Source organism: Carcharhinus amblyrhynchos, chromosome 15 (genome assembly GCF_965287045.1).
Source record: "Carcharhinus amblyrhynchos chromosome 15, sCarAmb.v2.hapA, whole genome shotgun sequence".
NCBI lineage: Eukaryota > Metazoa > Chordata > Chondrichthyes > Carcharhiniformes > Carcharhinidae > Carcharhinus > Carcharhinus amblyrhynchos.
In genome coordinates this window covers 29,877,839-29,902,169 of record NC_137338.1, presented here as the reverse complement: position 1 = coordinate 29,902,169, position 24,331 = coordinate 29,877,839, and the positions used below count along the sequence as shown (strand labels likewise).

General features: G+C 39.5%; 1 protein-coding gene across 2 annotated transcripts in view; it reads right to left on the bottom strand.

Annotated features, from left to right (window-relative positions):
* Positions 1-611: 611 nt before the first annotated feature.
* The window catches only part of LOC145353201 (bromodomain and WD repeat-containing protein 1-like), a 105,765-nt gene continuing 82,045 nt past the window's right edge, over positions 612-24,331 (bottom strand). Inside the window, exons 35-40 of one of the 2 annotated variants that reach the window (XM_080203712.1) lie at positions 23,965-24,108; positions 18,016-18,168; positions 16,898-17,067; positions 14,868-15,109; positions 8,946-9,098; positions 612-8,130 (exon numbers count right to left, since the gene is read on the bottom strand). In XM_080203712.1, coding sequence (XP_080059838.1) covers positions 7,391-8,130; positions 8,946-9,098; positions 14,868-15,109; positions 16,898-17,067; positions 18,016-18,168; positions 23,965-24,108 — 1,602 coding nt within the window. In that variant the 3' untranslated portion in view covers positions 612-7,390. Of the gene's footprint in view, positions 8,131-8,945; positions 9,099-10,957; positions 11,284-14,867; positions 15,110-16,897; positions 17,068-18,015; positions 18,169-23,964; positions 24,109-24,331 lie in introns of those variants that run through there. The other variant, XM_080203713.1, reaches the window with a different exon arrangement.

Below are 24,331 nucleotides of genomic sequence, written 5' to 3'. Positions count from 1 at the left end.
ATTCTGTCTACATCTCCCATTGCCTTGGCAAAGCAGCCAACATAATAAAGGACCCCACACATCCCGGACATTCTCTCTTCCACCACCTTCCGCCGGGAAAAAGATACAGAAGTCTGAGGTCATGTACCACCTATTCAAGAAAAGCTTCTTTCTTCTGCCATCAGACTTTCAAATGGACCTATTTTGCATTGAAGTTAATCTTTCTCTACACTCTAGCTATTGCTGTAACATGACATTCTGCACTCTCTCATTTCCTTTTCTATGAACAGCATGCTTTGTCTGTATAGTGTGCAAGAAACAATACTTTTCACTTTGTTAATACACGTGACAATAATAAATCAAATCAAAGTATGTTCAAATCATGATAGATATCATCAATTAGACACAAACTCCCATCCTAATTCTGTACTTTCAAGTTTATTAGTATAGCACCCAGCAACTGTGTACACCTTTGGCCAAAATAACCCCTCGCATATATTCATTATTCCATTAATTTCCTTCTGTTGACAATCTCTCCATTAGTTTACACACCATTCCTGATTCAGAAATGACACGTGACAATGGTACTCAATATAGTCACAAAATATTTGAAGCAAAAAACACAAGCAGAAAACTTTTGAAATGCCTTTTATTTTTAAAGAAGGAAATCTGTGTCTTTTTTTTGTACAGGGGCAATCAGTTTTCCACATAAAACTTGGAAAATAGCATAATCACAACCACATACACTATTCATTTGTACAATATGCTATGCTGCTAATGCAAAAATTGCAGGTTTTCCAAACTTTTACATATGTACAATTTACAATAAACTGCCAGAAAAATGACAAAAATAAACTGCCAATGTTTTTCCTTGCATATCAAAGAAAACTGAAGTTTGCCATTTTGACAAACACCTCTCCCTGAATAGTTTTGATTCTTCAGTTTTTACATATAAACCGTCCTGAGATCAAAATAGAAACATTTTGGCAAAAGCAATGTCCTAGGAAAAGGAATAAACACATTCTCAATTTTTAAATCGGGGAGTGTAAAATTATTCAGAACTTTACAAGAAATCTGCACTAACAAAATTATTCATTAATCTTAACCCAGTTATTCCTCATTACCCCATCCCCAACTTGTGCAGTTTTGCCTTCAGTCACAAATGAGGAGTGGTCTGATCCTTGGATTGGTATAGAATAGCTGCTGGTCTTCTGCAGTATAATAATAATGTCCTGTTGTTTTTCTTTTATGCTTCTCTCCAAGATTAAATGTTCCACTTAGAAGCTCAACCAATAACTTATTCATAAATTTGCCTACAAAGAGAATTTAGAGACGGATCAGGCCTCAGGCACTCCAACTTGGCAATGCAGCACCATATTTCTGAACTTGTAAGATTGCTGCTTTCCTCCCCAAATAAAACTCAACGCCAAAATCACATTCTCTGGAACATTGCTGCTGTAATACACATGCATAAGTTAACAACCTCCAGGACTGGAATCCTGTGGACATATCACCCACTATGTTGCAGAGGGCTCAACACAATAAAGCATGGCACATCATCCAAAACCAATAGCTTTATTTACCAGTTCATATTAACTCAAAATCAACTGATGGTTTAATTTTTAGATCGTACTTTGTTTTTCATAAAGTGTTACAAAATTCTGTTTCTTTTTTCCAATATTGTACTTGTAATCAGAATCCCGAATGCATAGTCATTTAAAGGTTCCAAAGCATTACGAAGTTGCTGATCAAGCTAACAAAAAAGATTTCGTAGATGATGTCAAGTAAGTAAACAAAATTTTGCTGTATTCAATTTTTCTTCTGTTTTCTCAGTTTTCCTTTAAATTGTTATCCGAAAGAAATCTGAGCTTCAACTAAATAATATTACAATTCAGCTGGATATAAGATATTTGGGGGAATTACTTTTAAAATTAAAGTTAAATTCATTCCTAAACAGCTATCATTTTATAGCTTGTCTTGCAGTCAGATGAAATGCTTGCCATAATGCTCCTGTGTCAATGATGTTGGATGTGAATGCATTTTGAAATGGTTAAAGAAATGCTGCAAATATACAATAGGTCTGCAGTATAAAGAAAGGTTGATGATTTGGGTGGCAGTCTTTGGAAAGCCCGTCTCGCCTCAAAAAATAAACCTCTTTATAAAAGAGGTAGGATCTCCAAATCAACTGTGCATAATTTATATAATGCAAACTGTAAGTGGGAATCACTGTTATTGCTATTACCCTTTACTCCATCATGCTTCAGCATACAAAAAACTCAATTCAAGCAATACATCCTGAAAATTAATTCACTGCAACTATTATTTCATTGACTGACAAGTGCAAATGCTTGGTACAGTAGCTTAAAATTACATTTTCTGGGCGAGTGCATTTTTATTATATTGTATCCATAAAAGAATACTGGAAAGAGAATGACGATAATTCATAGTCAGAAAAACAGTTCTAATATTGTCACTATAAGTTACCTTGAATTTTTCCCCTTACTAAACAGAAAATAGGCAGCAAGTGCAACAATTGTCTTTGAATTATCAAAAGAAGAGTTTTAGCTGTACAGAATGGTACCTAATTGTCCCAATGTGTTTATTACAAATTAAAAATTCAATTCTTGTGCTGTTAGCCAATGAGGCAGAGTAAAGGACTATGTCAATACAACTGCTCACAGGTTTCCTGGGCAAAGGTCAGAGTTCCTATTCCAAATGGCAATCCGTCTTTTCCCAAATTGTCTGTGAACACACGGTTCAGGAAGAACCATAGTGCTGCCATTTAGCTAGGTTTCTGACACTAACTGTCTAGGTACATGTGAACAGCTCATTGCAATCAATGGGAATGTTATTACAAAGTGAGCATTCAGGATCATTCTTGGCTCTACTCAACCCACAGTCAAATAAGCCTGCTGACACTCAATATTAAGGCTAACAATTAGTGAGGGTGCCCAAGAAGCAATGAAATTGTACCTTGCAAAAGCCAGCATCTTATTACTTGGATGTTAACATGATTTTTCTACAGATGGTAGCTGACGTTTGGCATAAACTGCACAGCTTTGGGGGGAGTCAGGCACTATTTTTGTTTTTTTTCTCAAGTAAATATACATAACCTAAAGAATGTAATGTAGTAAGATCTGGCCTCTACAAACTGTGTATTTTAACTGGCAGTAGCAGTGTTAGAACAAATCCACTGGTATATATGACTGGTTTCATGCAGTACAGAATTAGAAATGGTAGGTCAGTCACAGCACACTAGTCTGATTATGGATTATGGAATGGTAGGGTTATGAAGTGTTGGAAGGCAAATATTAGCCAAAGATGTTCTTGTGCAGCTCCTTGGTATGAGAGTGTCGTAGACTACGTCATCTATCAATACACTGTTAGAAATACTGTCCCATGCTCTAAAGGGAAAATGATGTTCTTACAATCGACCAGGTTAGGAAAGAGTCACAAAGGAATTTCAAAACTAACAAGATTAAATTTCAGTTAAGGTGCAGGTTATGCACAGATTTGCAAAACATTAGATGGAAGTATTCTGCTGCTCAGCTAACTATACTAAATCAAAAGAAAACTTCAGGCTTCACTATCCAAGGATTTACTAGTGGAAATATGCAAGTTGAGCGCTGGTTGATAGCTACGATATGTGAAGACTAATTTGGGAACTCAGGCTTTACCATTTTTCTTTCAATCATCTTTACATTCATTGGAATATAGTTGGGAATAAGACAGAGAGCTTCCTGCTTCTCTACTGATGTGTTTATTGTTCAATTAAAGTGGATCAAAAGTGTTTATAGTCAGTTAACAATAACTGGATGTTAACACGATTTTTCTACAGGTAGAGCTCACATTTGGCATAAACTACTTTACACAGCTTTGGGGGAAGTCAATCTATTAGTTTTGCTGTAAATTATTGGACTTTCATGATTACACTATTGTGACATTTTCTAAATCCATCAACTGATGCAGAATTAGCATCAATTTTCCACAGATCTAAACAATGTTCAATATTGCGGGAGATTTAACCCACAACAACATTTCTAACTGGAAGACAATTCACATGTTTAGATTCTAAGTTAACACAATCAAATAAAAACATTAGATAAACGTATGGACAATTTTTAATATAACTTGCCCACCTGGAATTCGATGCCACACTAGTGATTTTACTATTGAAGGAAGGGTAATATTGGGCCTTGGATAAAACCAGAGCTTCACCTGATCCCATGAGCTTTCTGTCTGGGGAGTTAGGTTAAAATTAGCCTCAAATTTTGCATACAACCACATCAAAATTATCCCTCCAATTTAAAGTGGACAATATGTCCAAATATTCAGCAATATTCGAATTGTGGTGTTAAGGGTGGGGTTGGGGGACGTGGTGGCTGGGGTAAAACATTTGGTTTAATGTGCACCTGAGGACAACCACCACATAAAGATAGAAACATCATCTTTTATCACTGTAGGCACAGACAAAACTGAAGGCACCAATTTCTTTTTATAACATAATTCCACACTAATAAACTGTGGATGAGCTAAAAGGTCACTTGCCATTACAGGTTTAAAAAAAAATTAGACTGAACAAAACTGTCTGCTATCATAAATTACGTTGCATGTCAGAAGTTACATTCTCTCATTCAAGTGAGTTTATAGATATTTTAACCATCTCTTCTTCAGAAGTGATCATCTGGCATCCCCAAAACATTTTGCACATGACAAACGCAAAGCTTGGCTGCAATTTAAAATATATTTTTTAAAAGACAGAACTTCATAAAAAATAATTTTAAGGTGACTTGTTCAGTCTCTACCTCATACAAATATATGTATGCGGTAAAATGGGAAAAAACGTAGACAAGCTATCCCAGGTATAACTGGATCATGTCTCTAAAGACTGGTGGTCAATGGTCTGCTGTGCCCAAAATATTGGCAATTTTATAGATTCACCGGTTTGCTGTGTGCCTTTTAAAGCCTAATGTTCAAGGTTAGGATGTTTAATTTCACTGTCATCATAGATTTTTATAAAGATGAAAACTAAATAAATGAAAGGATGGGTTGGTCTGATACAATTGGTAGGAAAAACAATAATTAATCTGACCAAAAACTGGTTTCAGTACAGATTCAAAATAAAAAGGCTTGATGACAAGTAGCTAAATGATACTTACACATATTATAAAATAACAAGACTGAAACAAAACACCATAGTTTTGTATGAACCTGAAAACAGTAAATTAAAGCATATATACTTCTTGGAACAGTTAGTAGTGCATAGATGGCTTCAGTAAACAACAGCCAATTTTAGAGCAGGGAGATATAAATTTAGACAGTATTCGATAAATGGGCAGAAAAGTTAAATCAGGTGCCATGCCTGTTAGTAACTTGGAAATTTACTTAGATGCGTTGCATTGTTTTCAACGCAAACAATATGGAATTACTTTTCTTGTGGTATCTTAGTTTGTGATCTGCAAACCGTAACAGAGTTAAATATTTATTTATCAAGGGATGATCTTGTTTAGCAACTTTTGAACAGTGGTGATTGTTGTGGGTCAAGCCAAAACATTTACGCTCTGTCTTTTGTGCAAATTGGGAAGCAGTTTGGAATTAAAGATTTGCACAGGAATTTCTCCCATGAATCATTAGAGTAGCATTTTGATACTGAATGCAAGGCAGCAAAGTTCCAAGTCTGATACCTGTTAATTTATGTTGGCTCATATCAATTTGAGCAGGCTCTTTAGTTAGACTGCAGAAGAAAAACAGCCATTGTTCCTACGTTAATTTCAGACTAATGTTGAAAGATATGTGCATGTGGGGTGTGGAGTCAAGATCATGTTCCAAGATCAGCTAATATTCCCTCAACATTTTGATTGAATAAGCCTGTGAATGCTCATTAAATAGACACATTATGGATATTCAGACAAGGTATCAAATGGTCGATGGAATCACATTTCAGTGGAAATCACTTCCTTCAGAAGTGGAGGACAAGAAGAAAGTTCTTCTACACAAATCTAATGAAGTCTGTAAAAGGATGTAACTTCAGTGTAAAAATAAAGATTGAAAATACTAATAATGTACTGTACACCAGCACACTGATGATCCACAGTTTAGGAAGATGCTTTCAACTTTGACATATTATTTTGGAACATTCACACAAGATTTATCATAGCAAAAGAGGACTTCATAGTTAATCCATGCTTCCTGAATTCATTCAGATTAGCTCCCTCTTAAATAAGTATTTTAAAATTGTCTTTAATGAGTTTTTTTTTTAAAAACTCTCCCCTCTTCTAAATTTGATGGCCAGCATTAAAACATTTGGATAGGTGTTGAGATATTAACAAAAAGTAATTTAATAAGCCAAATATGATCCACTTAAAACAAAAGACAGTAAACTGGAAAGTAAATTAAAATGGGGGTAAATTTGATTTTAAACCAGACTGTCAATTAAGTATTTTGTCCTGCATATAACTTCTTAAGCTTTTACTCAACTTTGTGCCAAGCCATTCCTCACATTCCAAATAAATCCACACTGTTTCTGCACCAGCAATTAGATCACAATCAGGTCGATACTGTAAATACTGATTTTCCTCTCCACCTTTTAATATATTCGGAAAAAGGCTCCGATCAGGAAAGCCATTAGTATGACATTGTTCTTGTTCTTTGCTCAAACACAGGAAACAGCAAATTGATTAGGCACAGACAATAGCTGCCAATGCGACAGAAATTTAAAGGATTAGAATTATCCAATTTACTACAAAATTAAACTATTGCTCGTTAATGTAAGCAAGCTAGGGATAGGACAAAGAAAGTTACAGGCTTTTGAATAATATTGTACATCTACTTGAAAAGAAAATCTGTTTTTCCTATCCTTACTGAAGAAGAATGATTTCCATTTCTTCTACCCTGCACCTCCAAAACAAATCTCTGCTCTACACACTAACTTTAGGCAAAAATATTTGTATTAAACATAAATTCAATTAACGCAGAGATATCATTACAAATTAGGAAAAGAAAATGGATATAAAACTCGTGTTTCTTCCTGCTGCCATTATCCAGTGTCTAAATGTGAAAGATGACCACTGGTGAGACAAATATATGCTGTTCAGTTGGCTTAAAATACATGCAAGGAAGCAAAAAATAAATAACTTCAGCTGTAGTGCTTAATAGTAGAAAAAAACTAAATTACATATTTTTCTAGCATGATCCACGGACATTGCTAGAATTGCCTTATGTACTACTGCAGTTTCTTGTGCTGTTACTACATGTTCCTTAATGGTTGCAATATCGGTCGTGATTTTGTGTCCGAGCACAGCCAGCTGCCCCTTCTTCCCCAGAAAATAAACCCAGAAAAATATAAATATAATCCCTGAAATTTTAGAGAAAACGAATTCACAGTGGTAGAGTGCCAATAAATGGCTGCATCTCAGTCTCTCACTCTCATGGGTATTCGCCGTACCCGTCCAGACCTGGACACTCCATGGTTAGCAATCTCATTTTGTAAAACACTATCTGTATCTGAATCATAATCATCATATCTTACAGTTCTTCTGCCTTGATTTCTGGTCCTTATTGCAGATGGTCTACAAACACAATCTCGTTTTACATAATCAGAATCATCATCATCATCCCCTTCTTCATCATCGCTGTCCAAGATGTTTTGCTGCTTCTTATTTTCAAACCTGCTGGTGACTTTTTTGGAAACAGCTATTCTGCTTTTACCTCTCCCTTTAACTTTTTTAGGTCTCCCTCGCTTCAATTTTGTCTTTGCTTTCACTTTTATCTTTGATTTCACTTTAGTCTTTGCTTTCACATCGTAATCGCTGTCCAAATCAGAAACGGATCGCAGTTCAGAGTCTGACTGGGATTTTGAATCAGAACTGCAGCTTGAGCTGCTTTCAGTCCCAGAACTGGTACTGCTACGCGAACTAGGCTTTTGGCTGTCTCCATCCTGCTGCTGGCTCTCAGACAGTGAGTCATCTTCTTCCAAAACACAGGCATACTTTCTTCTCTTAACTGCACTTAACATTTCCTGTTCCTTCTCTGAATGGGAATCATCTTCCTCAGAATCACTCAAGATCTTGCGTTTCTTAGCTGCCATTGTCTGACGGACCAATTTTCGGTTTTCTCCATTTACCTGAGTACCACTTGTTTCTGTTTCTGAAACTAAAAAAAAACATTATTTTTACCTTTAAACACCTTCAGTTAGAAGAGGGTTTAAACAAACTCAAAATAAGAATGAGCTGAATTAGTACTTTTAGTAACCATATCATTAAACTTAACCCTTTCAGAGGGTCAGAATGGTAGTGAATGATGACAAAGAAAAAAAATAACAATGTGTCTCAGAAGCATTTCATACAAAAAAAAATGGACAATTTCCACCTTGTGCTGTTAATCTCTTTCTGATAATGCTGAATGAGAAGAAATTTTGGCCACTGCACCAAGACAGTTCCTGCTTTCAATCAAAATAAGTCCATAAGATCTTGCTATATCCAAATGAACCATTGGAATAACAAAGGGCTACAGTTTAAAAAGCTCAGCAAAAGAATAGCATATCATCATGTAGCCTCTCTCAATTTTGGACCGAAATATCAGCAAATACACATGCGAATTTTAATGTGTGCCTTGAACCATCAATATTCTAGTTCAGTAGAGTACATGACAAATGAAATCATACCAACACACTGACAAGATAGAAACCAATACCTCAACAAAACAGGAGAATTAATACAGAAACGATCATTCAACTCTCCCTCGGAAAAATATAACTAAACTTCAGTGACAGGCAGAGCCGAGAAATAGCAATCTGTGGTATTCAAACAATTATATCAGATGTTCTGGGTTGCTGGCCTCTACTGAACTAGTATGCAAGTGAAATGTTGTGCAAGTGAAAGTAAAAACTGGTGATACTTTTCAGATGTGTATTTAAATCAACAGATCCATGTAATTCAATCACATATAAAAAGGCTCAGTATGCTCACCTGGTTTTTGTTTAGGCGATACATGCTTTCTTACTGTCTTACTGCTGCCAGGCACAGACTCTGTCCAAGCACCATTCAGAGAAGAGGCTGTAGACCTCATAGTACTTTCATTCTCTTCAGCAGAACTTTCACTGGAGTCTTCATGTTCCGATGCTAAAAACACAACATCATAAAAAGCTCTTACTTCCATCATAGGTTATGCAATTGAGCCGTTCTCTACGAACATCAAGATATTTGTTCTGAATCCAAACACTATATTTTCACTCAAAACATTGGTCACTAGCAAACTTTACACAAAGGTGTTACTGCTCATTTTAATTTTAACAAGGCTATCCAAATACCTTCAACATCATTTCTCTAACTTTCTGAACAAAAATCAATCTCAACTTCCAGTAACAAGCACTTATCACTGAAACCTGTGTTTTGTATACAAAAAAACCTGCTCAATTCAAAGAAACCAACCCAGAGACAGTAAGGAACTATGCAATTGCCCAGAATCCTCGGCTTGTGCTGACTGGTAAATGGAAAGAATGCTAATAGCACAAATTTACAGACGGCAAGTCTGATTGTAAACATAAAAAAAGTACATCAGTATGATGATTTCTCATAAATTTTCTGAAGTTTTTAATGCAAGGATGCTGCCAGGAATGGAAAATTTTCACTACGAGGGAAGATTGGATAGACTGTGGTTGTTTACCTTGGAATAGAGGAGGGTGAGAGATGACTTACTTGAGGTATACAATTATGAGGAGCCTAGATAATAAACTGGGATGACCCCGGGTCAAAATCCAGAGGTACAGATATGAAGTAATTGGTAAAAGGATTAGAGAGATAAGGAAACAATTTTTCACCCAAAATAGGGACCTGGAATACAGTCTGACAAGCTGATAGAGACTAAAACTCACACCCTTCCCAAGTGTGGTAACTAGGACTAAATGCAAGACTCTACTTGTGGTGTAATGAGCGCTTTAAGGTTGAGCTGAACCCTCCTGCCTTTATACTCGGTGCACCCATTCATGAAGTCCAACATTTCATTTGCTTTCCTAACCACTCTCTCTTTACGCCATAGAAACTAACTGCATAGAAACAACAGACTAATGCTTTGACGACATGCATTCAAATCCCACCACAACGGCTGGTGGAATTTAAATTAAACAAATCTGGAGAAGAAAGCTAGTCTCAGTGATGGTGATTATCGTAAAAACCCATTTGATTAATTAATGTTCTTTTCTCAAAGGAAATTTGCAATCCTTATCTATTCTGGCCTAGATGCACCTTCATACATGCCTTCAAAATGGCTAAGCAAGCTACTCAGTTTAAGGCCAAGTTAGGCAACAAATGCTGGCCTTGCCAGCAATGACACAACCCATGATTTCTTTTTAAGTTCACATGCATTTCTGGAACATTATGAAGGGTTCCACTATGTTCCTAAGCAATCAAGGTTCCTGCCTCTACTACACGCTCAGTGAGCCAGATCCTGATCACCTTAAGTTCATAGAATTTCTCCTTGAATTCTCTCTAAACTTCCTACCTACAGCCAGAATTCTTGGTCTTGCATGCCCCACTACAAACAGAATGGAGAATGCCAGCTGTGGGCGATCTCAGAGAATTTCAGTCTACATCTACGGCAATAGGTCACTCCTGTGCATTATCAAGACCTTTGAATTTTACACACTTCAATTAGTTCTCCCCTCAGTCTTACTTGTTTCCAAAAAGATAATCTCAGCTCATCCATACTTTCCTCCCAACTCAAATTCTCCACGCCAGGCAACATCCTCCTAATCCTCCTCTGTATGCTCTTTTGTATGATCACATCTTTACAGCAGTGATGAGAACTGAATGCAGTTTTCTAGCTGTGAACCAATTAGTGTTTTATGCAGTCCTACCATCTTCAAAGATCTATGCACAAGCACCTCCAGGTCCCTTTATTCCTGCACATCTTTTAAAACATTGCCGAAGAATGAATATTGCCTCTTCCAAAATGACCTTGCACTTCTCTGTATCAAATTCCATCTGCTACTTGTCTGTCCATTCTGCCAGTCTATGTCCTGTTGCAGTCAACCAGTATCGTCCTCACGATCTGCCACTCCTCCAAGTTTGTTGACATCAACAATTTTTGTAATTTTGTTCTGTATTCCAATATCAAAAGTCATTTATGTATATTTTATTTAGATACTTTTTGTTTTATATCCTTATGGCAATTTTTAAAATTCAATTTGATACTGACCTTCTACGACCCTCAATTTTGTTAACCAGTTTTGGTAGTCTTATGGTACTCTTCCAAAGGTTTTCATAAAATCCACAAAGGCAACATCCACTGCATTCCAATCAATCTTCACTGTCACCACCAAAAAATTCAGAAGATTAGTCAAGCATGATCTGCCTCTTACAAATCTGTGATCATTCTTAATTACTCAGACCTCTCAAATGTTTATTTACTTTTTCCTCAGATTTTTGTTACCAAAACCTCACCCACAACTTATGTCAAATTAAATAGCCTGTAGTTGTTCAGAGTAACATAAGAACTTAATAAGTCAGAGGAGGCCTCTCCATTCAGCCTGATCTGATTGTGGCCTTAACTCCACTTTCCTGTTTGTCCCAAGAACTCTTGACTCTTTAAAACTAAATGCTTCCCAGACCAAGTTAGACAATGACCCTGCTTCCACCCTTTACTGGGCAAAGAATTTCAAACACAAGAGAGAAGTAATATTTCATCCGCCTTAAATTTTGAAACTGTAGCCCAAGTTTAAGATTATTCCATGAGAAGAAACATCTCCTAAGCATCTACTCCATTAAGTCCCCTCAGAATCTTGTATGTTTCAATAAGATCACTTCTCCTTCCTTTAAATTCCAATCAGTATAGGTCCAAGCAGCTCAACCTCTTCGCGTGAGACAAAACCCTCATCCCAGAAATCAGCCAAATGAACCTTCTCTGAACAAGTATGTCTCTCCTTAAGTAAGGAGGGTGACCAAAATGGTCCAAAGTACTTCTTACACTCTTTCATGAATAATTATGTCACATTTGCCACTCTGCAGGCTGAAGTTCTCTGTAAAGAATTTCCAAGATAGTGCCAAAGTACGGCAACTTCTTGCAAGCTGTGCTTAGCATACCCTCTAATTCTATCTTTTGCTCTCATTCTGTGCTTCTAAAACTTTATTATAACTATTTCAAACTCTCTAACAATATTTTAGTTCAATCTCTTACAGATTTCACACAAGAACAGCCTCTTCCCTGTTACTTTCTGACTTTCAAATGGACCTCTCTCATATTAAGTTGATCTTTCTCTACAACCTAACACTACATTCTACACACTCTCCTTTCCTTCTCTATGTGCAGTACTTCCCTGGAACAGAGATACTACGACATATTCTTCGAAGCCTTCTTTGAAGCATCACCGATGAAGGTGAACATCTCACCAAGGCCATCGTCACACCCACACTACTTGCTTTCAAACAACTGCCCAACCTCAAATAGATCACTGTTCGCAGCAAACTAGTAAAAAGTCTGACAACACCAGGTTTTAGTCCAACCTATTTATTTGATAATATACTCACAAGCTTTCGGGGTTAGTCCCTTCGTCAGGTGAAGGGACTAACCCCGAAAGCTTGTGAGTATATTATCAAATAAATAGGTTGGACTAAAACCTGGTGTTGTCAGACTTTTTACTGTGTTTACGCCAGTCCAACGCCGGCATACCCACATCGCAGCAAACTACTCAGACTTCAGGAGAACAGCAACCATGACACCACACAATCCTGCCACGGCAACCTCTTCAAGATGTGCCAGACCATCAACATGGATACCACCATCAGACCCGAGAACACCACCCACCAGGTACACAGTGCATACTCATGCGACTTGGCCAATGTTATCTATACGCTGCAAGAAAGGATCTCCCGAGGCATGGTACATCAGCAAGACCATGAAGGCGCTACAACAACAGATGAACAGACACTGCACAACAATCACTTAGTCAGAGTGTTTCCTTCTAGTCAGGGAGTAGTTCAGCAGTCAAGGGCATTCAGCCTCCAATCTTTGGGTAAGCATTCTCCAAGGCGGCCTTCAAGACACAAGACAACGCAGAATCACTGAGCAGAAACCGATAGCTAAGTTCTGCACGCATGAGGACAGCCTCAACCGGGATCTTGGGTTCACGTCATACAACTTGCAACCCCCACTGCCTAGATTTGCAAAATCTTACTAACTGTCCTGGCTTGAGACAATTCACATTGCTTTAACCTGTGAATATCCCTCTCTCCACACACACAAACTGCCATACCTGGAAAAACTCACATTCCAACCATTCTTCACATCCAATCTGTAATTATCTTGCAATCCTAACCCTGTATATGCCATGTTTGTGAACCTACCTCCACTTACCTGATGAAGGAGCAGCACTCCGAAAGCTCATGATTCCAAATAAACCTGTTAGACTTTAACCTGGTATTGTGAGACTTCTTACTGATCTCTAAGTATGGTATGCTTTGTCTGTGTAGCGCGCAAGAAACAATACTTTTCACTGTATACTGATACATGTGACAATAATAAATCAAATCAAACCAAGCTCTATGCTCCTTGGACATGTAAATTCAATTTTGTCCAAACATCACCATTTTCACACGTTTTGTTCTTACTATCAAAATGAATAAACTCACTCAATTCCCACATTATATTCCATCTGCCACTACCGTGTCCACTCACTTAATCTGCCCTTTTCTCTTTGGAGCCAATTTGTATTTTCTTCAGAGCTGACATTCACACCTTGCTTGTATCACTGGCCAATCTGAATAAATTTCACTTGCTTCAGTCAATACAATGGATTGCAAATAACAGAGCCCAGACCGGATCCTTGCAGCCCTCCACTATATGCAGCTGGTCAACTTGAAATGTCTCATTTATCCCAACTCTGTAACTCATGCCTACGTAAATTAGCCAATCTTCCATCTATGTCAAATATATTACCCCAACTCCACGAGCCCTTACCACGCAAATTAATCTTCTGAGAGCTTTTTCAAATGCTTTTTGGAAATGCAAATGTACAACATCAACTGGTTTGCATTCATTTACTTGTTACAACCTCAAAAAATCCTTAACAAATAATATCAAAGACAATTTTCCTTTCATAAAACTATGTTGGCTCTGTTTGATCATACGATGATTTTCTAAGTGCATTAAGACTGCTATAATAACAGATTGCAGCATTTCCCAGCAAGTAATGTAAGGCTATTGGTCTCGAGTTCCCTATTTTCTCTCTCCCTCCTTTCTTGAATTGCAGTGTTACATTTGCTAATTTCCAATTTGTTGAGACTGTTCTGGAATTTAAGGCATTTTAGAAAATCATAACCTACTATCCCTGCAGCTCTCTTTTAGATCTCTAGGATGTAGGCCATCAAGCTGATTTGAAGAAATAGTAGCTTGCTTGTACCACATGATCAGCAAACAAATCTGCTGGTACTCCCTTCTGTGTGCAAAGCTCACCAGTAGAGTCACAGAGCGAACACCAGACTGAGCCAAAAGCAATGATACTGAAAACATGCTAGACAAGGTGAGTCAACAAATTTTTGCCTCGCCCACTTTGATCTAACATGTGCAGTCATACCTCAAAACAGACCCCACATCCAGAATCAGGGGACACAAACCTCTTGCCTTTAAAGTTTTCACTACAGAGATCATTAGATGTCTCAAGGCTTTCATCAACAGCATTGGCGAGCATCCATGCAACTTCCACTATGTCAAAACTTGCATATCAATAATTCATGAAGGCTTCAAAAGTGTTTCCAAATACCGATAAAATATGATAAATGAAAACTGTAGAAGCAGTTACAGAACTACATTGCATAGCGGCTTGCATTTGTATAGCATTTTGAACAAACTAAAATGTTCCACTTAAGAATTAAGCTGAATTCAGTTTGTTTGCTCACCAGTTGTTGATCCAACTGACCCATTAGGCAAGTCTTTTCTTCTTTCTTTCTTTATGATTTGGACAGTTGTCTTGGCCCTCATGTTCCTTACTCTGGGTGATGTAGAAAAATGCTCAGAAGCATCGCTGCAGGTACTATCTCCAGTACTTGTGTTGTTCTGAGATGAATGTAACGAGGTAGATCTTTTGGAAAGGTGTTCCATTTTTGCCGGAGGCTTCAATGGTTTCCGTTTTCGTTCTGGACTAAAGATTGTATAAAAACAAGTACACAGCTCAAGATACTTGTTGGCTATATTCTTGAAATTATAAATCAGGAACAAACAGTAATGCTTTAAAGAATGCAGATCTTATGGATTTAGACACATCGACATATACATGAAGTTTTAAATCTCCTTTACTTCCTGAAGTTTTAAATCCATGCAAGTTACATTCTCCAGACCAGAACTGTATCTCTCTATCCATAATGCTCGAGACCACTGTAAAATTCCCCTTCTAAACGTCACACAGAATTTGTTCCATGTTGCCAAGTCTCTCACATGCAACTTGCTTAGAACGCATCAAGAAACCATTCGTTTTAAGATTTTTGCATTTTAAAATCACAAAATTCTTATCTCCTGTGTATAACTTTATTTACACAACCACACTTGGTTCTCTTTCCCCAGAGGCTGGGGCACCTCTATTTTGAACCAAATTCAAACTGCTCCTAATTATTAGGTAATAAATGCCTGCCATGACATAGCATAATTGACATTTGCCTCATAGCTAGCAAAAGAACAGCCATAATATTCCTAATGATTAGACTTTATGTTCAACTTGTGTGGCAGTCTGAAGATGCAATTGCGACAAATATATATCAATTATAATGGAAACATCTAACACTGACATGCCTGACAGGATGCATCTGTTATTTGATCATTCCATTTTACTACTTTAAACATTAAGCTCTCTTATCACCAGCAAGTACTTTTTGAACATCACCTTTCAAATTAATCTTCCACTGTCCCCACCAAAAGAAATAGTAGTGTTATTTTTTTCCAAAATTTACTTTAAATTTAAATAGACAAGAGGTGTAGATTTGACATGGTACACCACAAGCTGATATAACACAATATTATGTCATCATTGTGTACAATTCTCCAAAAATGAGTTTCAGAAGTGTTGTGTGCACAGATTTTCTGATCATTTGGAGCCAGCTCAATTAACTCCCCGTCCACAATCTGGCAGGGGGGATTCTCCCGGCACTGCAAAAGGAGACTTGAGCAGAGACCGTTTGGTAGGCACCCGCTGAGCATCATGGCTACTGCGAGTCTCCAGTGCTGCTAGAGATTGGCAGAGCTGTATAATTTATTCAAATTAGAAACTAAATCTTTAGCCCCCCCCCCCACACTCAGCCCCACTGGAGTTAAGGGGAGAGCCACTGAGGCCCCCAGGAGGTCGAAACTACGGGGAGAGTGTCCACTGGACATTGCCAGCCTGACCCTCTGACACTGCTGAAGGGGACACCTTGGCACTGCCCACTGGACAGTGTCAAGGGGGTGGGGTTATTGCCTCCCACTGCCACTCCACAGTCAGCTGTAACAGTGGTAGGGAAGCCAGCGATCAGGGAACGCCCACACACATCCAGTGAGCAACGAATGGGATGTGGGGGTCTGTGTGACAGCAATGCAGGATTTGTGGGGCTGGCCAGCTATCAAGAGACCAGCAGTGTGGGGCTACTGCACATGCGCTGATCTCCGCTATGACAGATCGATGCATGCGCAGTGGCCCGCTCAGTGCTGCGCTGCCAGCCTCTCTAGCAGGAATAGGCCTCATCTGCGGATTTTTCGTGAGATTCACGCAAGTGCACTCTGAAATGCACAGAGTGTGGGAGATTCATTTCGGTTTACTCTAGTTCTTATACGAATTTGACAATCATCCAGCTACATAACTAAGGCCTATCAATTTAACTGAGTGGCTTAAAAAATAAATGATCATGGCCTTTATTTTAATTGTGATCCATTTAAAGAAAATGCCACTACACAAATAACATACCTGGAAGCTCTGCTACTAGACCTGGAAGCTTCAGAACTATGTAGGCGTTTCTTGTATCTCTGCTTGTGCTGACTCCTTTTACTGTAATTTAGAGCTGTTTTGTAATCGGAAACAATGGTTCGAATTTGGTCCTCAAAAAATGCAGACAACCTCAGAGTCATACTGTATATCTATATTTTTTAAGAAAAAAGATGGCTGTTAAATATATTCTAATACAAGTCATAAGAGGGCAATATTGTATTCAAATATCTATTACAGGTCGCTACCCAATCCTTTCAAAATTAGCATTAAATGGTTTCAGTTTATAATTCTCTCGAGAGAGAGAGAGAGAGAGAGAGGGAGGGAGAGAGAGTGCTAATTAATAACAATCTGATTTCATAATTAAGAGCCTCACCCAAGTAACTGTTCTTGATCTGTGAGCCTTGACATTGAGTATCGGGAACATATTTGGAAAGGTGGAATAGGGACCTTGAAACGGGTGGGATGGACATCACTGTTGAGGCCAGCATCAAGACAAGCACAATTTTGCAGGCCACAACTTAATGAACCATCAGCACAAATCTTGGAAGGAGCAGGATAAAAGAGATGGTGGGGGGAAAAGACAGATGGGGTGCTAACAAAGAGAGAAAAAGGTATCAGTGTGTGTGTGTGCGGAGGGCAAACAGACAACAAGATAGACAGTGACAAAAGGGATCAGCAGTGAGGATTAATGTGAGGGACAGGGAGCCAAGGAGAGAAAAGGGATGGCTGGAGAAGCAACAGCAAAAAAGAGTGGTGCACACAGTGCTTCATCTATAAGCCTTATGTCAGAAATATGCTGGGAACTTCCTGATTGTGTGTTTTTTTTGATTGTTCAGTAGCAACTCACCAAGGTTACTTTGGCAGCACATATGCTCTATGACATTTAACATCAAGGAGTAAAGTAGCAGCGATGCTATGGCAATACTGAGAGAAATCTTGTTGACTGTGTTATGGAATAATATAGTGATGAACTTGCAGCCCATTCTACAGGTCCCTATTTTTATTTCCACTGACTTCAAAAAACATATGCATCCGAAAAAGAATGAAAATTTTTCCACATAAATGATTACACTCGCAAAGTGCAATATTTAGATTACCTTTGACTTTTTATTTGGGGAATAAGCTTTAGCATTGCTGAAGATTAATCGTACATCTTTACAAAGTTCTATAGGGCTTTCATAATTTTCCATTTCTAATGCTTCTTTTATAGTTGCCAAGTCCATTGGAGTGTGTATAATATTCCTGTAATCCTAGATATGACAAAACATTATCAAAAGTAAGTGATGAAACCAGCATGAAATGCTCAAAAAAATTCACTTTGCTGAAAACCTAATATGCACTCTTTCCATGAAACAGAGTTCTTGTCCCTTTAGGAGATTTTTGCATAACCACAGTGAAATATTTATGCCCATTTTTTTTTCTTTCAAATGCATTATGAATTCTGCTATTTACAGCTTTACATGAGCATTGGAACGTTGCATTGTATGCCAGTTATCCAATAACTTCAAATTGACTATTTTGGGCAGCATGGTGGCACAATGGTTAGCACTGCTGCCTCGGTGCCAGGGACACAGGTGAGATTCCTGGCTTGGGTCACTGTCTGTGCAAACTTTGCACGTTATCCCAGTATCTGCGTGAGTTTCTTCAGGGTGTCCCGGTTTCCTCCCACACTCCGAAAGACATGCTGGTTAGGTGCGCTGGCCATGCTAAATTCTCCCTCAATGTACCCGAATAGATGCCAGAGTGTGGTGACTAGGGGATTCTCACAGTAAATTCAGTGCAGTGTTATGCCTACTTGTGACCAATAAATAAGCTTTAAACTTTTATCTTGTTTTGTAGAATATCTGTGTTCATGAAAGGTGCTTATTGGGTCACAATTCTATTTACCTCATGCACTAAATTTTGGATTTCCAATGCAAACGATTAGAGGGGGAAGTCGACGTCTAAAAACATTGGAAATCCACCCCTCCCCACAAAGCCAGAAAAGTCTCACCCTAATCTTTATAAAATTCCATGACATTATTCCCAGATTTACTACGACCAGCAAGAATCCTGATGAAAACTTTACTTAAAAATTCTAATTCTTCAAAAAAATTAAAAACAAAAATATATGCTGTTTACAGAACTGTGCTTCAGTAATTTAATGTATTGTGCAATAACATGTCTGGCTGATCTGCAAAATTCTTAGCATATCAATGCAGTAGCAATGCGCAGCAAAAAAAATCTAAATTGTAGTGCTCCTAAAATCGATGCTTAAAATATATTAAAACTTTTCAAATCAAACCTTACTGAATGAAAGTTAAATGCAAAATAAGTTTTATTTAGAAATACTTTAAAGTGTGAACTTCAAGTAAAAAAAAATTCTCAAGAGAAAATGCATATTTATTGCTTTTAAAAAATCTTTCAGGTGAGGAACACTACCACATTTCCTTTTTCTTAAAAATCAGTTTTTTTCTTTCCTTTTATTTTACCTTTGTTACCCTCATTAGGAAAGGTAATAATATACTGCATATTCATCTTTCGGAGTGCCGCTCCCTTGTCCTCACCTGATGGAGCAGCGCTCTGGAAGCTTGTGCTACCAAGTAAACCTTGTTGGACATTAATCTGGTGTTGTGAGACTACTTATTGTGCCTACCCCAGTCCAATGCTGGCAATTCAGGATGGTGAATTCGGGATGGCAATTCATCAAGTCAGGATGGTGAGTGGCTTGGAGGGGAACTTGCAGGTGGTGATGTTCCCATTTATCAGCTGCCCTTGTCCTTCCAAATGGAAGTGGTTGTGTTTGGAAGGTGCTGTCTAAGGATCTTTAGTGAATTGCTGCAGTGCATCTTGTTGATAGTACACACTGCCGTTACTGAGCATCAGTGGTGGAGGGATTGAATGTTTGTAGATGTGGTGCCAATCAAGCAGGCTGCTTTGTCCTGGATGGTGTCAAGCTTCTGGAGTGTTGTTGGAGCTGCACCCATCCAGGCAAGTGGGGAGCATTCCATCACACTCATGACTAACATCTTGTACATAGCAGACAGGGTCTGGGGAGTTGAGTGAGTTACTCACCGCAATATTCCGAGCCTCTGACATGTTCTTGTAGCCACTGTGTTTACGTGGTGAGTCCACTTGAGTTTCTGGTCAAATAACAACCCCAAGGAATTTGGTAGTGGGGAATTCAGTGATGGCTACATCATTGAATGTTATGGAGCGGTGGGTCAGTGTCTCTTATCAGTGGTGGACATTGTGCCACACAAATGCCAGGCAATGTTATTTGCCACTTGTCAGCCCAAACCTGGATATTGTCCAGACCTTGTTGCATTTGAACATGGACTGTTTCAGTATCTGAGGAATTGCGAATGATGCTGAACATTGCACAATGAACATCCCCACTTCTGACCTTATGACAGTGGGAAGGTCATCGATGAAGCAGCTGAAGATTGTTGGGCCTAGGACACTACCCTGAGGGAATCCTACAGACATGTTATGGAACTGAGATGACTAACCCTTCACAACCACAACCATCTTCCTATGTATTAGATATGACTCCAACCAGCAGAGAGTTTGCCCCCTGTTACGCATTGATTCCAGTTTTGTCAGGGCTCCTTCATGCCACACTTGGTCTAATGCGGCCTTGATGTCAAGGGCTGTCACTCCCACCTCACCTCTGGAATTCAGCTCTTTTATCCATGTTTGAACCAAGGCTGTAATGAGGTCAAGAGCTGAGTGACCCTGGCAAAACCCAAACAGAGTGTCACTGAGCAGGTGCTGCTTGATAGCACTGTCGATGACCCTTCCATCATTTTACTGATAATCAAGTGTACACTGATTGAGCGGTAACTGGCCAGGTTAGATTTCTCCTGTTTTTTGTGTACAGGGCATACCTGAGCAATTTTCCACATTGTTGGGTAGATGCCAGAGTTGTAACTGTTCTGGAAGAGCTTGGCTAGGGGAGCAGCAAGTTCTCAAGTAAAGGCTTCAGTACTATTGCCGGAATGTTATCAGGGCCCATTGCCTTTGCAGTATCCAGTGCCTCCAACCATTTTTTGATATCACATGGAGTGAATCAAATTGACTGGAGACTAGATTCTGAGATGCTGGGGACCACTGGAAGAGGCCGAAATGGATCATCCACTCAGCACTTCTAGCTGAAGGTTGCTGCGAATACTTCAGCCTTACTTTTTGCACTGATGTGCTGGGTTCTTCCACATTGAGGATGAGGATATTTGTGGAGCCTCCTCCCCCAGTGTTTAATTGTCCACCACCATTCTCGATAGGATGTGGAAGGACTGCAGAGCTTAGATCTGATCGTTGGTTGTGGGATTACTGTTTTAGGGATCAAAATGGCTGTTTTTGCCATTTGAACATAAGAACACAAGAAATAGGAGCAGGAGTAGGCCATCTAGCCCTTCGAGCCTGCCCCGCCATTCAATAAGATCATGGCTGATCTGTCGTGGCTCAGTTCCACATTCCCGCCCTCTCCCCATAACCCTTAATCCCCTCTTTTATCAAAAACCCATCAACCCGCTTCTTAAAAATATTTAGCGAGGCAGCCTCCACCACTTCAACGGGCAGAGAATTCCAGAGATTCACCACCCTTTGAGTGAAGAAGTTCCTCCTCAACTCCGTTCTAAACCGCCCCCCTTTTATCTTGAGGCTGTGCCCCCTAGTCCTACTGTCTTTTTTGAGCAGGAAGAGTCTCTCCACCTCTATCCTATCCATCCCATTCATCATCTTATACGTCTCAATGAGATCTCCCCTCATTCTTCTAAACTCTAACGAGTACAAGCCCAGTTTATTCAGCCTCTCCTCATAGCTCAACCCCCTCAACTCCGGTATCAGCCTAGTAAACCTCCTCTGCACTCCCTCCAAGGCCAAAATATCTTTGCACAGGTGCGGCGCCCAAAACTGCACACAGTACTCCAGCTGCAGCCTCACCAATGCCCTATACAGCTGCAGCAAGACCTCCCTACTTTTATATTCAATCCCCCTCACTATGAAGGCCAGCATCCCATTCGCCTTCCTGACCACCTGCTGCACCTGCAAGCTGGGTTTTTGCGACTCATGCACAAGGACCCCGAGGTCCCTCTGCACCGTCGCCTGCTGCAGTTTTTCGCCCCGTAAGTAATAGTCCTTCCTACCAAAGTGGACCACCTCACACTTGCCAACATTAAATTCCATTTGCCATTTCCTAGCCCATTCGCCCAGCCTATCTAGATCCTTCTGCAGACTCTCCACACCCTCCGCACAATTTGCCGTTCCACCAATCTTGGTGTCATCAGCAAATTTCGACACTCTACACTCGGTTCCCTCCTCCAGATCATGTATATAAATGGTAAAAAGCTGAGGCCCCAGCACCGACCCCTGGGGCACTCCACTAGTCACCATCCGCCAATCCGAATAGCACCCATTGACCCCCACACTCTGCCTCCTATTTGACAACCAATCCTCTATCCACGCTAACACCCTACCCCCAACTCCATGTCCCTCGACCTTCTGCAATAACCTCTTGTGAGGTACTTTGTCAAACGCCTTCTGAAAATCTAGAAAGACCACATCCACCGGCTCTCCTCTATCCACCGCCCTAGACACATCCTCATAGAACTCCAGTAAATTTGTCAGACACGACTTCCCTTTAATGAAACCGTGCTGCGTCTGCTCTATCAAGCAATTCCCTTCAAGATGCCTCGCAATTTCCTCCTTAATGACAGATTCTAACATTTTACCTACCACAGACGTTAAACTAACTGGCCTATAATTCCCTGCCTTTTGCCTGCCACCCTTCTTAAACAACGGCGTAACATTAGCCGTTTTCCAATCATCCGGCACTTCCCCGGAATCCAGCGACGTCTGGAAAATAACCACCAAGGCATCCACTATCACCTCCGCCATTTCTTTCAGGTAGTCTGTTTAGTAACTTCAGCAGGTTGACACCTCATTTTTTTAGGTATGTCTAATGCTGCTCCTGACATGCTCTATTGAAAAAAGTCTTGACAACACCAGGTTTTAGTCCAACCGATTTATTTGATAATAGACTCAAGCTTTCGGGGTTAGCCCCTTCGTCAGGTGAATGGAGAGTTCTGGCCTCAGACAGAGCATATAAAGCACCAACAGTTTAGAGATTACTGATTAGAATGCGAATCCTTACACCTAACCTGCTGTTCAAGACCTGAAGTAAGGTTAGGTTAGGTGTAAGGATTCGCATTCTAATCAGTAATCTCTAAACTGTCTGTGCTTTATATGCTCTGTCTGAGGCCAGAACTCTCCATTCACCTGACGAAGGGGCTAACCCCGAAAGCTTGTGAGTCTATTATCAAATAAATCGGTTGGACTAAAACCTGGTGTTCAGACTTTTTACTGTGTTTACGCCAGTCCAACGCCGGCATACCCACATCATGCTCTATTGAACCAGGGTTGATCCCTTAGTTTGATGGTAATGATTGAGTGGGGATATGCCAGGCCATGAGGTTGCAGATTGTGGAGTACAATTCCACTGCTACTGATGGCCTACAGCGCCCCATGGGTGCCCAGGCTTGAGTTGCTAGATCAGTTCGAAGACTATTCCATTTAGCACGGTGATAGTGCCACACAATATGATGGAGGTTATTCTCAACGTAAATGCAGGACTTTGTCTCCACAAGGACTGTGTGGTGGTTACTCTTACCATTTGTGCTATTTTCTTATTGCTAGATCATAGAATCCCTACACTGCAGAAAGAAGTCATTTGTCCCATCGCGTCCGCACTGACCCTCCAAAAGAGTATCTTAACCATGCCCACACCCCACCCGATCCCCTTAAACCCACGCACTGACCCCATTAATTCTTCTAACCTGCACATCTTTGGACTGTGGGAGGAAACCTAAGCACCCAGAGGAAACCCATGCAGGCAGGGGAAGAATGTGCAAACTCCACATAGACGGTCACCCAAGGCAGGAATTGAACCTGGCCCCTGGCGCTGCGAGGCATCAGTGCTAACCACTGGCGATACCTGAATATACACTAAAACAATGTTTTCTTGACTCAATTTATCTCAAGAAAGAAAATAGTCTTAAGTAACTTACTGGGTATTCAGTAAGGTCCACAGGCTGCCTGAAAGGTTCAGAATCTTCACACTGAAACAGGATCTCCAACAGTTCTCTACACTGAGTTTTCCATAGGCTGACATCAAAGCTTGGGTTCCGTCCCAATTGGTGCCTTACATGGTTCTTCACAGGAAGAAAGTAGAATAGAACAAAATAATCAATAGGCTTGTATTGCAAAAACAAGCATTACAAGTCACTAATAGCAATACCAAATACACAAATAATCAATATGGCAATGTGTTGTACCAGAATTCCATGTTTAAACACAAATGTTCAGACCATAACTTAAGGAATATAATATATTAAATGAATACAGAACTGACAGCATTTATAAAGAAAGCTATGA